We start from the raw sequence: 18,310 nt of genomic DNA, 5'->3' as shown, positions 1-18,310 counted from the left end.
GCAATGGGAAATCAGGCAACTAAAGCTATTTATTGCAAAAGCCCAAATATATTTTAATCCCTTCTTTAGAATGATAACCAAATTTTAAGAGCCAGTTAAACATGTGCTTATTAAGCCATATAAGAAAAGTAATATAAAAAAAAGAGCCATAGCCACTTTTTAAATACTAACATACATGAACAGGATTGATAAAAAATAAGAATTGCCTCAATAATTTACAGATCAAAATTTTTAATTGTCTTTCAACAGAATTTCCCTTATTTTATTCTCAAGTTAATATTAAGAATATTCTGATGTTATAAATTTATTCTCAGCTCCTTCCTTGATCTTTTTATATTCTAGAAAACATGCTTTTTCGTAAACTTTATTGTGGTAAGAACACTTAACATGAGACCTACTCTCTATATACTCTCTCTCTCTATATATACACAGAGTATATAAAACTTTTAAGTGTACAATATTATTAATTGTAGGTGAAATCTCGCAACATTATTTTTAAGATAATGATATTTTTAAAGACTACAGATTTTTCTAAATTTCTCCAATCATACTAAAGGTAAAATTAAAATTTACTAAATAGGCAAAGTCACTGATTCAAAGGGACTTCAACACATTCAGACACAGCAGATATATAATAATCCATTATTTTGATAAGGGAATAAAAATTGGTTTTTAAATTGTCAATACAAAGTAGGTTAAACTATATATCTCAATTAGAAAAAGAGGGGGCAGTTTTCTAAATAACCAGGCTTCAGCCTTTGAACCCTTGAATTACTGACTTGATGATTTATTTGCTGATCTCATTTCCTACTCATTTTGATTATTACTTCTGTACAACATTCTTTTTGCTACTTACCTAGGATAGTTTCATCCACCTAGTACTACCATAAAATTCCCTAAAAATCAGTAATATTTTTCTTCCTTGATATTTCTTTCTGTTAAGACAGAGTCTGACCCTATGCCCTATGCAGACTGCAGTGGCCTCATCATAGCTCACTGCAACCTCAGACTCGGGCTATGGGCATCCTGCTGCCTCAGCTTCCAGAGATGCTGGGATTACAGGTACTCTCTGCAGCCCCCAGCTGAACAATATTTTTAAGAATACTATTAACTAAACAAGTGACAAAACTGCTATAAGAAAATCACCACTGAACTCAACTTAAGCTTACATGACTTCTTCTAGCCAAGAGCTAACACTGCATTTTCCTTCAACTAGTAGCTAAAGAACAGTTAAGTAATTTAAAGTCAAAATATGAGTACTGGTTATATTTTCGGGTATATAATCCAGATAAATTATATAGAGTGGTCATAAAGATCATGTGTAATTTAAAAATAGCTATTTAAAATTACACATGAACTTTATGGACACCCTGTATTTAATCAAGACTAACAACAAACAAGAAAATTATAATGATAATGTTAAAACCTAAAAAGAAATGTTACAAATCCTGGTCTGCAATTTTAAATAGCATTTCAGAACCTTCATTAATAAGTTGGGATATAAAACACAGTAATACAAAATGAAAAGGAAAATCTATAAGCAGAGAAACTATAAATTTTATAGCAAATCCACTGCAGGATATATCCTTATATAGGATTACTCTCAGATGTTTTTTGGAGCCATTCAAATTCAAGTATTGTGATAATAAACAAAACAAATTTTAATTAAATGAGCAATAGCAACATATTTTAAGAAGGAAAGAGATCATTTAATGGGCTGGGCACCCATAGCTCAGTGGTTAGGGCGACGGCCACATGCTCCAGGGCTGGTGGGTTGGAACCAGCCTGCTAAACAACCACAAAAAAATAGCCGGGCATTGTGGCAAGCACCTGTAGTCCCAGCTACTAGGAGGCTGAGGCAAGGGAATCACTTAAGCCCAAGAGTTTGAGGTTGCTGTGAGCTATGACGCCAGAGCACTCTACCAAAGGTGACAAAGTGAGACTCTGTCTCAATTTAAAAGAAAAAGAAAAAGATCATTTAATGGAAAGAACACTAGATTCAGCATGAAAAATTTCTAAGATCCAGTTGAGCCATTAACAGAATTGGCTAGGGACCCAATATAAATTCTAAATAGATTATATATTTTAAAAATAAAATGTGCTCTTCATTTTTGACCAGATTACTATATTTCAATGCCTTTTAAAGCTAGGCATAATTAGTATATGTATAAAATTAGTATCACTGTATATTAATATTTAATCTAGAAAGTTCTTATATCCTTAGAAGCTAACATCTAAAAAGGATGATGAAGAGAATGAGAAAGACAGAAATTACTTTTACATCCATCCTGAAGAATAACAAGTTACTTAGGAACAACATATAATTTTTATCTAAATTTATGAGTTTTATTAGCTCTAAATTTGTTGATTTAATTTTTACAATCAATTAATTAAAAACAGCATTAGTGAGTACCTACTATGTACAAGGCATAGTGCTGCGTTTGATTTTGTACTGATTACAAAACTATCACAAAAACTAAACCTATAAAAAGTAACTACTCAGTCCATATTGTATCTAGGGTAGACAGATATTTTAAGTTATGTGAATAGATATAAGAATAATTTAAGTCACATTGATAGATAAAAAACTAATATACCAGTAGAAATAGAAAATATGGCAATGTTAAAAATTAAAATTATATATTCAAATGCTATTCATAACACCAAGGAAAAAAATGGATATTGTGGGTTCTTTAAAAAATAAATATTCTCTTTCCATAATGATAAACACAATTATTTCATCTGCTAGGTAGAGGAATAGAAACTCAACTAATTTTGTAAGCTCCACAGAGCAGGTGGTTGCTTGCTTCATCAAACCTCTTAAAGTTTTAAAACATGGAGTGATCAACACTTAGGTTATACTGGAGAGGGAAAAACACACAGTCTCATAAGTAGGCAATTTAAAAGGGCCATTAGAAATGAATCATAGGAAAATATTAGAAGATAAACATCACAAAAAAGGGTGACAAAAATCGTAATAGAAGAAAAATGTCAACTAGGAATAAGGCTACAATAGATACAGAAGAGATACAAAACAGTGTGGTTTACAGTATGATTTCTTAAATTTATTTTTTATTAGAGACAGGGTTTTATTCTGTTACCCTGGTCAGAGTGCAGTGAGGTGATCACAGCTTACTGTAACCTTGAACTGTTTCTCCCATCCCTCTCAAAAGTAGCTAGGAATACAGGCCCGTGACATGTTGCTCGGTCTCCTAAAGTGCTTATAGTAGTGAGCCGCCATCCCTGGCCTGACTTTTTAAAATGAAACAGCAATGTAAAAACGATATTAAGTGGCTATTTCGCTTATTAGTCATTTATCCAGATTGCTCCTAAAAACCACATATTTGTCATTTAATAATTTTAAGAGTATTTATCAAAGCACTTTTTAAATACTTTTTTAGAGATAAGGTCTCACTCTGTCACCCAGGCTGGAGTGCGGTGGCCTGATCATAGCTCAGTGTAACCTCGCATTCCTGGGCTCAAGCAACCCTCCTATCTCAGCCTCCTGAGTAGTGGATTACAGGCACCCACCACCGCACCCCATCTTCAAGGGCATATTTAAACAAATTTCAGTATATTTATGTTTGAAATGTCTCAAAACATAGTCATCCTATCCATAAACATTTATTGCTTTGAAGAAGTGAAGCAAAATACTTACTACTTTTCCATCTTAAATGTACCCAAATTATTCTAACTTTCTCAAAATAAAACATAAAAAACTTAGATATACATTATTTAAAAACTATAAATGCAGTACTTTTAGTACATGAAGATGGCAATAATAGCTGACCCACAGCAGCACACAGAACTTTTTCCTGTATTAAAAACAGCCTTGCCTTAATTTTATGTTCATTCACACAAGTGTCCTTTTCATTGCCAAAGACTTGTATTTGGAGACAGCCTAACCAGGGGCAGAAACGGTCATTGACCAAGAAACAGACCGAAGTGAATCTGTGACCCTTAAATAATCACACTGATTTAATTAGCCACTATATACTTCAACTCAATTCAAAGAAGTTATACATATCCCAAGTAGTTCAGAATGTGACTTAAGAAAAAGTACACTATATACATGACATGTTCCTGAAAAAAATGCTTACAATATAAATAATACTTCTGTACACTAAAATGAATATCAATGAATAAATATGATTTAGCACTCAGAAATAAATAAGACCTAAGCAATATTAAATATACAGACTACATATTAATATGAGTATATTCTATTAGTTGTAAACGTAATTTTACATTTCTGTCATATTTCCTAGTGTCTTTTAGTATAAGTCGAATATCTCTTATTTGAAATACTTGGGATCAGAAGCATTTCAGATTTCAGGTTTTTGGATTTAGGGATGTTTAATCTGTAGTTAGTCTCTTAAAATAGATCTTAAGAGGGCCCTACTGTTACTCAAAACTTCATATACTTTATTTGGTAATCTTTAAATAATCAGATTTAATGATTATAACATTTGCCTGTTCAAATCTCATTACTGAAAATACCTGTTCTTCTGCTCTTGCTGCAATAACTGAGTGGCTATTTTCCTCAAATCAGTTACTTCTTTTAAATCATCATCTTCTTCTTCTGCAAGCAACTGTTCTTTCTCAAGTCTGAAAAGTGACACAACGTGGTTATCCAAAAAGTAAGACAGACTATGTTTTATGCCAGCTTCTAGAAATAGAAACCATTTTTGTTTTTAACATCACATAAAGGCTAAAATCTTTATGTCCTTTGTGTTTAAAATATGAAAATAAAAAATAATATTTAAGGAAAACATGAAATGTAGCATACTGACTATATTATGACTAACACATAATGGCAAAATATGTGACCATTTTTAATTTCTGAAATATGTAATGGCCATAGTAATTTAAGAATGTATATTCCCCAGCTTTGAGTACAGAGCTGTATATTACCTGACTTTATAAAAATATCTAAAACGTTATAAATTTTTCTCATTTTTTGAACCACTGTGCTTTTATCAGTTTATTCATTTTTATTTTAAAGGTCTCTTATACAGTCTAAATAAGAAAATACAAAATAAGATTAGCAAATTTGCCAGAAAATATTAATTAAAATATACCATTTTTATCATTCAAAGAGGAAAAAAATTTTAAGTAAATTGTTCTCCAAACTCTGGTGTTTTTATATTAAAAACAGTATCAAACTGTGAGTCTCTATATCTTTGCCACATCTTACATGCCCCAGGTGACTCCTGCAAGTTTAGACAACTGTAACTCATTAACTAAGGTGAGAAAGAGAAGAATGAAATTTAAAGAGTATAAGACAAGGCAATGCGGGTGGCGCCTGTGGCTCAGTGAGTAGGGTGCCGGCCCCATATACCGAGGGTGGCAGGTTCAAACTCGACCCCTGCCAAACTGCAAAAAAAAAATAGCCGGGCATTGTGGCGGGCACCTGTAGTCCCAGCTACTTGGGAGGCTGAGGCAAGAGAATTGCCTAAGCCCAAGAACTGGAGGTTGCAGTGAGCTGTGTGATGCCACGGCACTCTACCGAGGGCTATAAAGTGAGACTCTGTTTCTACCAAAAAAAAAAAAGGCAAAGCAATGCACCTCCTTATATAGCATCAGGGATGATTAATTACTAACTGCTTTTAAAATTACCAAATGACTTGGCGGAGAGAACAATGTAGAGAAAAAGTCTGGGGATCAAAAAGACCAGTGGACATTAGCTAAATAATTTTAGGCATAAAACTTGAAGTCTCTGAACCTCATCTTCTTCATCTATAAAAATTAGGTCAATATCTATTCCACAGGATTTTAGTGAAGATTAAATGGGAAAGCACATAGCATAAAGAAGCAACCTGAAAAGAGTACATTAAAAAATGTAGTAGGGTCACACTCCATCATTATTTTATCAGACGAAGGATACAGAAAACATCCAAAGCACAATTATTTTAATAAAGTACAGAAGTAAATACCTTTAAAATTGTCACATCCAGCCTGATGAAATATAGTGTATTACAACAAGAGATAGAACACCTGAGTTCTAGACATTTGAAACGCTGAGATTCTGGTATTGATAAAATGATACCAATACCATTTATTTTAAAAGGTTATTTAATAGCTTAAATGAATGTATGGTCCTCCTCAGTATATAGGAGATATTATCATTACACGTCAGGGAGAAAAAAAGTGTATATCCTACATTCAACTTAAGTGCTTGCTATAATTTTGAGTTTAATTGAAGAATACAGAACAAATGAAGTATTTATGAATTAACTTTCTAAATATAACATGTAAATGAACAAGAAAAATATTTTTTCAAGTACTTCAAGTAAGAATATTTAATGAACATTTCAAGCATTTATAAGCAACATTTCAATTTGAGAATTCATGTGCTTACCTTTTTGCCTCTCCTAATACTTCATTTCTCTGAGATTTTTCAGAACATTTTTCTTTTCCCTTATATAAAAGAAAGTTATTTTAAATCGTATGGTCCACTTTTATAAGATCAAGGAGAACATGATATGTGTTTAAAGTTTTGTTTACCTTAAAGAAAGTAACAAATGATCCAATATGTGCATCACCTTGTTCAGGAACTGCTACATCTTCTGTGTTAGGGTCAATAAAATCATACACCTCCTGGTCTAGATATAGGTAAATATTTATTAGAAAAATATATACACTGCAGTGTATAGAATAATACTGCATTGCTTAGAATAAAGGTATATTTTCTCATCGCAAGAGTCGGCTAAAGATAATAAAAATTTTTCAAAACCGGGCGGCGCCTGTGGCTCAGTGAGTAGGGCGCCAGTCCCATATGCCAGAAGTGGCGGGTTCAAACCCAGCCCCCACCAAAAACCACAAAAAAAAAAAAAAAAAAAATTTTCAAAACCCATTTTTAATAAAAGACCCATTCTTTTTTTTGAGACAGAGCCTCAAGCTGTCACCCTGGGTAGAGTGCCATGGCATCACAGCTCACAGCAACCTCTAACACCTGGGCTCAAGTGATTCTCCTGCCTCCACGTCCCAAGTAGCTGGGACTACACATGCCTGTGAGGCTACTTTTTGGTTGCAGCCATCACTATTGTTTGGCAGGCCTGGGCTGGATTCGAACTGGCCAGCTCAGATGTATGTGGCTGGTGCCTTAGCTGCTTGAGCCACAGGTGCAGAACCAAACGACCCATTCTTAATGTGGGCTATGTACATGAAAATTACCTTTCTGAGAGTCAGCCTTACTTCCTATTGTGTGACTGTCATTTCTTGACGTCTGCTCTCTATTTGATTCTGAGACTTGAGAGTGAAGGCTGATTGTATCATCATCTGATGGCTGAAAAGAATAAATACAAAGTACAATTGAGCTGTTTTAAACATGAAAGGAGTATGTTGCTTTCATTTCACATATGAATTATAGAATAACTGCTTTACATTTCCAGTTTTCTTTTTTTTTTTGCCATTATGATCCATATTTTATTTTTTTTTAATTTTTTTATTAAATCATAACTGTATACAATGATATGATTATGGGGCATCATACACTCACTTCATAAACCATTTGACACATTTTTATCACAGTGGTTAACATAGCCTTTCCGGCGTTTGTGGTGCATATTACAGGGGTATTTGCGAAACTTGGTAAATGTAGAATGTAAATGTTTTGGCACATTTCCAGTTTTCAAATCAAAAATTAATGTTAAGATTTACTCTTCTACTTTTAAAAATCTGCATGTCCTTTTTCATTTGAAGTCACAAAATATAATAATGATCATTTTTCAAGAAAAATTAAAAGTCAAATGTGTATAAGTGTCTCTATTTCAAAGCTCTAATAAAATTGTAAGATAAAATAGATCAACGATTGAAAAGACTCACTTCTGTTGTAGATAATCGTTTCTCCCCATTATCACTTCCAATTCCAGAGTCAGGGCCATGATTTTTATTTGGATAAAAATCTTCCATACTATGGAAATAGAAATCCTAAGGGCAGTTAGGGTTTTATTCTTCAAGAAATATTGCACACTTGACCTAAAATTTCTATAGATAATGCAGAATATATACTTTTGGTGTTTAAACATCCCTAAGGGCATGAGTAAGAAAACAGAAATCGGGTAGTGCCTGTGGCTCAGTGAGTAGGGTGCTGGTTCCATATACTGAGGGTGGTGAGTTCAAACCCAACCCTGGCCAAACTGCAACAATAAAAAAAAATTTAAAAAAAAATTAATTAAAAAAAAAAAAGAAAATAGAAATCACCCTACAAAAGATCTTATTCATGTCATTCATGCAGTATTTTTTCCTGTTGTAAAGGGTCAACTATTAAACAATAATCTATTATTTCTCCTGCCTTGCTATATAAAAACATCTTGATAAGAAACCCACTTTTCTCATTGGTTTGACAAATTTTACCACAGGACTTTGAAATATTTCTTAACTTTATACAGTTTCCTCTTCATTAGCTCTAAAAATATGCTTTATTTGTATAAATAATATCCATCTATTAAATATAAAAAAAGAAAATAGCCAAAAAAAAAAAAAAGTCTGCAAAGTACTGAATACATAGCTATTTTGGTTTACGGCTAAAATTGTCCTTGAAAATTTCTGAATGAAAAAAAAAAGAAAATTTCTGAATGACAAAGTATGCCAACCCAGATAATAAAGAATTTTTCACTTCAATTTGCAAATTTACCACACATTTCACAAAGACTGCTTATTGTGTATGAAGAACTGTGCTAAATGTTTTAAAGACAATATCTTACATATTTCAGAAAACTCTAGCACATTTCTCATTTTACAGATGTTTTCTCATTTTACAGATGACGAAACTGAGCTTAGAAGGAATTGAGCAATATACCCAAGGACACACAACTTGCAGACACCTATCCAAATTTGATCCCTAGATTACCCAGCACTAAAAATCTCTGATCTTGATTACTATGCTACTTTAATTCCTCTCCTGAAAACAACTTCATGCTCAAAAACTGGTTTTTGTACTTTTCAGAAGTATATCACATTTAGAGAAGCACCTACCAAGCACTATGCTGAATGTTTGAGATGAAATGAATAAAAAAAAATTTGCCTTCAAAGGGTTCTCAGAGGGGAAATGAGTCTGTTCACATTTTTGGCCAAAGGTAAATACCAAGTGCTAAGAGAAAAGAGATATCAACTGATTATCAACTAATTCTCCTTGGTAAGGTTAGAAAAAGCCTCACCCAGGAAAGTGACATTTAAATTTAGTCTTGAGGGATGAAGAGAAGCAATAATTGCTAGCATTTTGTTGAGTGCCTACAGTGTGCTATACGAGATATATGTCCTATTTTATACATAATCCTTAACAGTTTTACATTTATGCATTATTTTTTTTACAAATGAGGATAATGAAGCTTATAAAAGATAATATCCCAAGAAGAAAAATTATAACATTTACCGTTTTTTATCTAATTGCCAAGCACACATTTAATTCTCATAACAACCCTATGAAGTGGGTATGGTTAATATTTTAGATAATGAAATAGGCTTAGCAAAGTTAAATAACTTACACAAGGCCACAGAAGAATTAAAAGGTTAAACCATGATTAGAGCTGAAATTCATCCGACTCTACTGCACAAAATACGTCCACAAATTTGTAGCAAAGGACAATTATCTGTTTACTGAAGAAATGTTCTCTACACACATTATTTCATTTAATCTTGACAGCACCTGTGTGATCATTTCCTTTTTACCCATTAGAAAACTGAAGATGAGAGACATTAAGACATAAGAATACATAGTCATTAAGAGTCAAAAAAGGGCATCAAAGCCATGTTATGTCTGACTCCAAAAGCTAACATAATATACGTAACTACTATGTACTATAAAGCCTGTCTATGTAGAATAGTTTACAAAATAGACAAGACATGGAAGGGCATTCTAGGTAGTAAAAACCACACAGCCAAGAATCTGAGTATGAAAGTGAAAAGCACATACAAGAATTTTCTAAGTAGTTCAATACAGGCTTTGAATAGGAAATTAGCACAATCAAAATCCAACTCTACAGATCTGCCCGGCCCGGTGCAGTAAGGAGCTAATAGCCAAATATGGATATTGCCCAGTCCAAATTAAGACACACAATAAATTCTTATTATTTTTTTTAAGTCTCAAAAAATAGACAACTAACATTTATAAATAAAAGTAAAAGATAATTTTGAAAAACAGATCATGCCAAATCTTATGGACAATAGAAAAAGAAGAAATACTGCAAAATCATTCTACTTGATCTGGGTACACTCGATACTAAAATTAGAGAAAATATATTATTATAAAGGGGAAATTACAAACATATGTCACTTATAAATGAGGGTCAATATCCTAAACAACATATTAACAAGTTGAATTAAAAATTAATGTTTAAGTAACGTACTTTGGTCAAAAGTAAATCCAATTTATGTGAGAATTAGTCACTATTTTCTTATCTTTTTTTGTTTGTTTATTTCTTTTCCTTTCCCTCACCCCTTCCCTCCTTCTCTGTCTGATCTCCCCTTCCCCCATGCTCTACCATGTCATTAATTGTCTTCATATCAAAATTGAATACATAGGATTCTTACAAAAACATAAGTTAACTGATGACTCCATACTGAATCTCAGAGTCAAAGCATTCTATAATAGACATACTCTTATTTGACAATGTGAATGTTACTTTCTTTGCATCATTATTATTATCATTATTATTGTTATTGCTTAATATTTCGATGTAGCAATTATCTGATTCCTTTCCTGGTTGTATTTATGTTCATTCATTCTTTACAAGGATTTTGTTTCTAGTCCTTATCTGAAACATTGTTATTGTTATTAAATTTTAAGCTTTAATTTTGTGAAGGCAAAAAAAATGGAAACCTAATAAATACATGTATATGTTGAAAAAAAGACATACATTAAATGTAAAATGCATACCAGATTCCAAAGATTTAATAAGACAAGCATGTAAAATATCTCACTAGTATTATGTTAAATTATAATATTTTGAATATACCAGGGTAAATAACATGTATTATTCAAATAACTTCCAACTTTTTACTTTTTTTTTGCAGTTTTTGGCTGGGGCTGGGCTTGAACCCGCCACCTCCAGTAAATGGGGCCTGCACCCTACTCCCTGAGCCACAGGCACCGACCCCTACTTTTTACTTTTTTCAAAATGAGTTAGTAGAAAATTAAAAATTATATATGTACATCTCTATTCCAGACCTCTTGATCTCTTGGCAGTACTGCAACAACCGAACTAGTCCCTGTGCTTCTACATCTGCTTACTTCCAATCTATCCACCTACGAGCCAAAATAATATTTTACAACATAAATCAGATCATTTTCTGAACCATTCCATGACTTCCCATTGTACTTTAATTAAACTTCAAACTTTTTACCATAGCCTACAAAGCCACCATGACTTCACCCCTTACTACCTATCTAAAATCAACTTGAATCACTGTTCCCTTTAGCCATTCTGCGCCAACCGTGCCCATTTTCTTTTACTTTTTCAAGTACATCAAGTTCCTTCCTGACTTGAGGCCTTTGTACATGTCATTCTTTCCACCCAAGATGCTTTTCCCCTTGCACTTCAAGCAGGTGGCTTTTCTTCATTTGAGTCTTGACTTAAAACTTCATCCTCCCAAAGAGACATTCCCTATTCACATTTTTGTATTATGTTCCTTTCTTTCACAGCACTCATTACAGTTTGAAATTTTATATATGTGCCTCTGCACATGCACACGCACACACACACACACACACAAGGTACCCCAGAAGTTTACCATAAAGTTGCCATACATAGGGAAAATGGGAAATTGTAGCTAATGTACACCTTAATTTACAAAATATTCATTACAAATTTTTACAAAATATTCTCTATGTGTTGGCCACTTCTTTGTAAATATTTTGTAAAATGTTACAATGAATATTTTGTAAATAAAGGTATATTTAGCTAAAATTTCCAATTTTCCCTACATAGGGCAACTTCAGGGGCAGCTTTTGGGATACCTTGTATTTTTTTTTATGTTTATTCTCTGACTCCTGCTCCGTTAGACTCTAAGCACTGTGAAGGCCAAGACCAGTAAATGTAATATCCAACAAAAGATACCACAAGGCATACAACTGATATTTGTAAAATCAATGAATAAAACAGTGACTGCCATGACTAAAGTAAATTCATTCTAAAATAAAAATAAAACAGATTAATAGAGATTAGAATATGTATTAATTCTAATTTTTGTACAATTATTTGGTCTACTAGGATTCAAATTATTAATAAATCAATCTTTAAGAAATTAATCTCATAGTTAGATATTTAATTCTAATGAAGAAATATAAATATGCTATTAAAAAGTCCTATTTGGGAATTCAAGAACTTGTGGTATTAACAATAATACTTACTATATTGCCATATGAAGTAATCTAAAATGTATCATATATTCAATAACAACACTGTAAGTATATATATAATTTTATTTTACCCAGATGTATAGTCTATCTTTCTGTGGTCTCACCCTATGGAATTATGTTTTCATAAAATCTTTCAAACCAATTTATTTCTTGAAAGGATAAATTAAAACATAATATTGACCACCATACACTACATACACGTAATGGAATGAAACTTTACTCCCTGAAATATGTTAAAATTTTAAAAAGGAACAAAAAACAATATTGAATATGCTATTTCAAAATCTCATGGAAGGAAAAACACTAAAATCATGAAGAACATCAAAGATATACCATCTTTTATACAGATGCAAAGAATTGACAAAAAGAAAATGGGTATCTCCAAAATGTCTTACTCTTCCACCAACCTCAGTTCCAAGCCAAATACTACCCTTGTTATTACAAAAGTAAATTAACAGTTGTCATACTAAGAAACAGTGTTTCTAGATTATGTCAAACATTTATAATTTTTCTACTAAAACTTTTTCTATTTCTTTGAAAAAAATCTCAGATTGATTGTAGTGTCCCAGAAGTTCACTCTATACCTGTGATATTCAGTTTCAGCCAATTATTGATTTTAATGCTGACCAATCAGCCAAAATATATTCAGCACACTAAATATTAATGAATTTATTTTATAAAAGAGAGGACAATAGTAACCATCAAATATAATTAACAATATTATATTACCTGTCTGTGAGAGGTTGGGAGGGCATTCTTTTACTTAATGATGGAAGATCCAGGGAATCTGGTTTCTTATCCATTCTGCAACATGCTTGAATGTTTAAATACTTAAATATATGTACTTTGCCCTTTAAACATATCTGTCAATAAATAATAAAATATACTTATGTCATTCCAAATACAGATGGTATTAATCCATTTATACTTTTTAAATAATCTCTAATTATGTTAAAACAGCACAATCTTGATTGATACTTCGCACATTTAAATAATTTGTACTTCCAATACTACATGGGAAAATCTGACAATCCTGATACCAACCAAATTCTATTGCCATTTCTGTTATTAGAAAAAATAAATTACTTTTTCTATATCTCAGAAAGTTTTCTTGATAAAGGAAAAATGTAAACACTAAACAATATAAAATTTATAATTCATGACAGCTAGCTTTATTAGAAAAAATGAACAGCAATATGTTCATTAGAAAAGTAACAACAGAGGAAATAATCTTTGTAATTCATCAGAACCATTAAAATGTTTGCCACAAACATTAGAAAAGTCAAATATATATAAAAGAATGTAAATATAGGAAAAATGAACTTGTTGAAAGGTATGATAGTAAGCTTATTACAATAAAATAATAAAAGAAATTATTCAGGGCTCCAAGACAGGGGACTAGAGGTATCTCCTTGGCAGCCGCTCTCAATAACATTGGAGTAAAGAAACTCCAGCCACCAACATGGATTTCCTGGCCCAGAAAAATCATGGAGGGCACAATGAAAAAGCAGGAGACTCCAGGAGCCAAGTTTCCTTCAACACCCAAACACGTAGATTAGAAAAATGAAGGAGGAGGATGAGAGAGGAGAAAGAAGAGGGAGGAAGGGAATAAGAAGAAAACACTAGAGGAGGAAGCAACAAAAAAAAATTCTGGCAACATAAAAAAACCAAACACATCAACTCTCCTGAGGGATAACAAAGCAGCTACCACATAGGATCCCACCTATAAAGAAATTACAAAATTCTAGAAAGGGAATTTATGAAAGGCAATAACAATAAAGGGAATTGAAGGGAATGTGGATAACAATCAAAAGGAAATCCAAAAACAGACCCAAGAAATGAATGAAAGACATAATGAAATTAGAAAGGTTATATCACAGCTTAAGAAATTGAAAAAGTCATTCAGGGAACTTAAAGATGCAGTATAAAGTTTAAATAACAGATCACACCATGAGGAAAGAATCTCAGAGATAGAAGATAAGGGTCTTGAGCTAACTCAGGCATTTAAAGAGGCAGAAAAGAAGAGAATAAAAAAGCAGAGCAATCTCTTAAGAGAATTATGAAACTTCACAAAGTACACAAACATACAAATTACAGGTATCCCTAAAGAAGATGAGACAGTCAAAGGCATGGAAGCCCTAATCGAAGATATCATAACTGAAAATGTCCCAAGGATCACCAAAGATCACACTCCTTTTTAGAGGAATATCAAACCCTACTTCATCTCAATACAAACAGAGCATCTCCAAAACAAATTGTAAGGAACCTGGACAAGGTAAAAATGAACAAGAACGTTCTACAAGCATCCAGGAGTAAGCACCAATTGGATTACGGGGGAAGATCCATCAGAGTGATAGTGAACTTTGCACCTGAAAGTTCTCAGGCAATAAGAGAATGGTCATCTACCTTTAACCTTCTTAAACAAAACAATATTGAGCCCAGGATTCCATATTCTGCCAAACTAAGTTTCAAATTTGATGGACAAATCTTTTACTGACATGCAAATATTCAGGAAATTCACCACAACATGACCAGTTCTGCAGGAAGTACGCAGACCCGTGCTTCACACTGACCATCACAATGGACCTCCAGCAAAGTACACACCCAGAGGGGGGGGAGACAAGATGGCGGACTGAAGCCAGCTTTCAACAAAGGCTCCCGTCCAGAAGGAGAGTTAAGGGACAGGAATTTAGTAAGTATCCTGGTGGACTTGAGCCTCACCAAGAGAGAAGGCTGAAGAACACACATCAACACCGCTGAGGCAAGTTGTGATCACAAGGACGCAAACAAAAGGTACAAAATCCACCACCAAGCGGACGGGAGTCCCCCTCCCCCACGAGACCGGCTCTAGAGCCCCACAATTGAACAAGCGGGCAGAAATTAAAGGCCCTCCCACTACACTCCACGGGAGAGACCTTCTAAAAACTGGACCTACCTCCCCTACTGGGGTGCCGCGGCGTTCTCCTGCCGGACATAGGGCTGAATAAAACTTTGGGAATCCTTTGCCGGCAACCCTGAATCCCCGGCGCTCCCCTCCCGCCCACTGAGGTCTGGAGGCCTGTCCCCCAGGACTTCGGATCCTTGGGTGATTTCTCAAGGGGAGTGGACAGTCCCCGAGTTGCGACTGGTCAGCATTGACTCTCAGGCGCGCAAGTGAGGAGAGGGCACCGGGCTGAGGGGGAGTCACGCCTTGCGGCACTTCCCTGCGGTGCAGTGCAGCAACCCTACCCGGGCATACGGGGCCCAAGACTGAATCAGACTCTGGCCTCCCCGCTGAGAGCTGAGAACCCCTACTCTCACTCGGGGTCTGAGGGCCTATCCCCCAGGAGTTCGGCTCCTTGGGTGATTTCTCGAGGGGAGTGCACAGTGCCTGACCTGCGTCAGGTCAGCGCTGACTCTGGGACACGTGAGCGAGGAGAGGGCACTCTGCTGAGGGGAAATCAAGCCTTGGCGGCACTTCCCTGCGGTGCAGTGCAGGAGCCCTCCCCGGACCATAGTATTGCGTGAAACTGAATGAAACTCTAGCTTCCCCCCGCCCCACTCCCAATCGGGGTCTGGGGTCCCATCCCCCAAGAGTTCTGATTCTTGGGGGATCTCTTAAGGGGTGTGGACCCAGCACAAACTGCGGCCACTCTGTGCGGACTCTGGGGCGCCGGACAGAGGAGAAAAGGGTCGCCTGAGTGCCCACACCAGAGCAGCAGTTCCATGGAGGTAGATCAACAGCCGTTTTTTCTTTAACGGAAGAACATTCACTTCTGGATATTCTGAGGCCACACCCCCTGTCTCCCTGGGCAACCAGAGGAGGCCACCGGTGACACGGCTCACAAACCCGGAAGCCTCCAGGGCGGGGCCGACCCAGAGAGGTGTTCAGACGCAATTCTCCAGCAGCAAAGACGTTTGAACTCAAAACAGCCCGTCTTCTGTAGGCGACGACAGGAACAGAGACAGAACCTCACAAAGTTGTCTGTTCTGTTCTGTTCTGTTAGCAGCATGCATCAGGGACGGGGCTAAGCCTGAGTGAACACCTCCTTCCCATCACCTGCATCAAACACTCAAAGATGTCAGGCCCCATCTCCTCCTGCTAGATAGCGGCAGTCTGCGGGGGCCTGGCAGACTTCCTTGCGATTCGGGCAGGTGCAAACCCCTGGAGTGTCTGTTCACTGCAGGCAACTGGGTTAGCCATCTGCAGAGATACCAGTGACTGGGTCCCGACGGAGGGGCAAAGTGGGGAAGGAGACATCAACCTTCCCAGACTGCTCTGTTTGCTGGGTGGCTCCTCCTGACTTCACGCTGCACTGGGGTGAGCTGTGTCAGAGGAGTCACCAGGCCCCTGTGATCCAGTTCCCAGAGACCTCTTGAACCCTTCCACCCGAGACAAGTGCTGATTGAGACAGTTGATTCGGACCTTTTGAACTGGGCTAATAGACTGAGGACTCTTCAGGCGGTGCCCTGGGTGTGCGAATGTAGGAAGGTTTGATTCCCCTTTTCCAACTGGGGCCAGAGGTGGGCAGGCGGGGTGACTTAATTGCTGATTTTTCCACACAGCTGAGACTTCAAGCCAGAGTAGAAGTTGCAATAGGATCGAACAGAAACCAGCTGTAAACGAGACAGAACCACTTTGCTCCACCACACCAGACAGGGCACAAGTTTCTCAGGCCACAACACTGTACGGGCCCTCGATAAAACCCCAGGGGAAAAACCAAAGGGAGTAAACCATGGGGCAGAATCAGCGGAAAAACTCTGGTAACATGAATAACCAGAATAGATCAACCCCCCCAAGAAAAGATACGGCAGATGTGATTGAAGATCCCATTCATAAACAACTGGCTGAGATGTCAGAAGTCGAATTCAGAATTTGGTTTGCAGACAAGATTAATAAAATGGAATTAGGAATTCGAGGAGGAATTCAAAAATTGTCTCAAGAATTTAACGAATTTAAAGACAAAACCACCAAAGACTTAGACACACTGAAACAAGAACTTACAGCCCTCAAAGATATGAAAAATACAGTAGAATCCCTCAGTAACAGAATGGAGCAAGCAGAAGAAAGGATTTCTGACATTGAAGATAAAGTCTTCGAACGCTCCCAATCTCTCAAAGAGGAAGAGAAATGGAGAGCAAAAACGGATCACTCACTCAGAGAGCTCTCAGATAATTCGAAAAAAAACAACATAAGGGTTATAGGAATTTCGGAGAATGATGAAGTGGCTGCCAAGGACACAGAGGCCCTTCTAGATGAAATTATGAAAGAAAATTTTCCAGACATGCCTAGAGAATCTGAAATTCAGAGAGCAGACAGCTTCAGAACCCCAGCACGATTCAACCCCAATAAGCCATCTCCCAGACATATCATAATTAGCTTCACTAAAGTTAACATGAAAGAGAAGATTCTCAAAGCAGCCCGGCAAAAGAAAACTATAACGTACAAAGGTAAGAATATTAGAATAACTGCAGATCTCTCTGCTGAAACTTTTCAAGCAAGAAGAGGCTGGTCATCAACTTTTAATCTCCTAAAGCAAAAAAACTTTCAACCCAGGATCTTGTATCCAGCTAAACTGAGTTTCATCTATGATGGAGAAATTAAATACTTCAATGACATTCATATGTTGAAAAAATTTGCCGTAAGTAAACCAGCTCTTCAGGATGTTCTCAGACCTATCCTCCACAATGACCAACCCAATCCTATACCACAAAAGTAAACTCACTCAGAAACTTCGGATCAAACTCCAACTTCCACACTGGCGAAAGGATTAAAAATGTCCACTGGACCTTTGAAAAACTCGATACCCAAAATTCCACCAGACTTATCAATACTCTCCATCAATGTGAATGGCTTAAACTGTCCTCTAAAGAGGCATAGGTTAGCTGACTGGATACAAAAACTCAAGCCAGATATTTGTTGCATACAAGAGTCACATCTCAACTTAAAAGACAAATACAGACTCAGGG

The 18,310-nt window shown here is 35.8% G+C and overlaps 1 protein-coding gene across 4 annotated transcripts in view; it reads right to left on the bottom strand.

Annotated features, from left to right (window-relative positions):
• Positions 1–18,310, bottom strand: part of LRCH2 (leucine rich repeats and calponin homology domain containing 2) — a 250,428-nt gene that overhangs the window by 154,245 nt on the left and 77,873 nt on the right. For all 4 annotated transcript variants that reach the window (XM_053580439.1, XM_053580441.1, XM_053580440.1 and 1 more), the window contains exons 6-11: positions 13,091–13,224; positions 7,828–7,915; positions 7,177–7,288; positions 6,508–6,605; positions 6,362–6,420; positions 4,501–4,608 (exon numbers count right to left, since the gene is read on the bottom strand). In XM_053580439.1, the coding sequence (XP_053436414.1) occupies positions 4,501–4,608; positions 6,362–6,420; positions 6,508–6,605; positions 7,177–7,288; positions 7,828–7,915; positions 13,091–13,224 (599 nt within the window). The remainder of the gene's footprint in view (positions 1–4,500; positions 4,609–6,361; positions 6,421–6,507; positions 6,606–7,176; positions 7,289–7,827; positions 7,916–13,090; positions 13,225–18,310) is intronic.

The sequence above is a fragment of the Nycticebus coucang genome, chromosome X, assembly GCF_027406575.1.
Source record: "Nycticebus coucang isolate mNycCou1 chromosome X, mNycCou1.pri, whole genome shotgun sequence".
NCBI lineage: Eukaryota > Metazoa > Chordata > Mammalia > Primates > Lorisidae > Nycticebus > Nycticebus coucang.
This window is presented reverse-complemented; position numbering and strand designations above follow the sequence as displayed.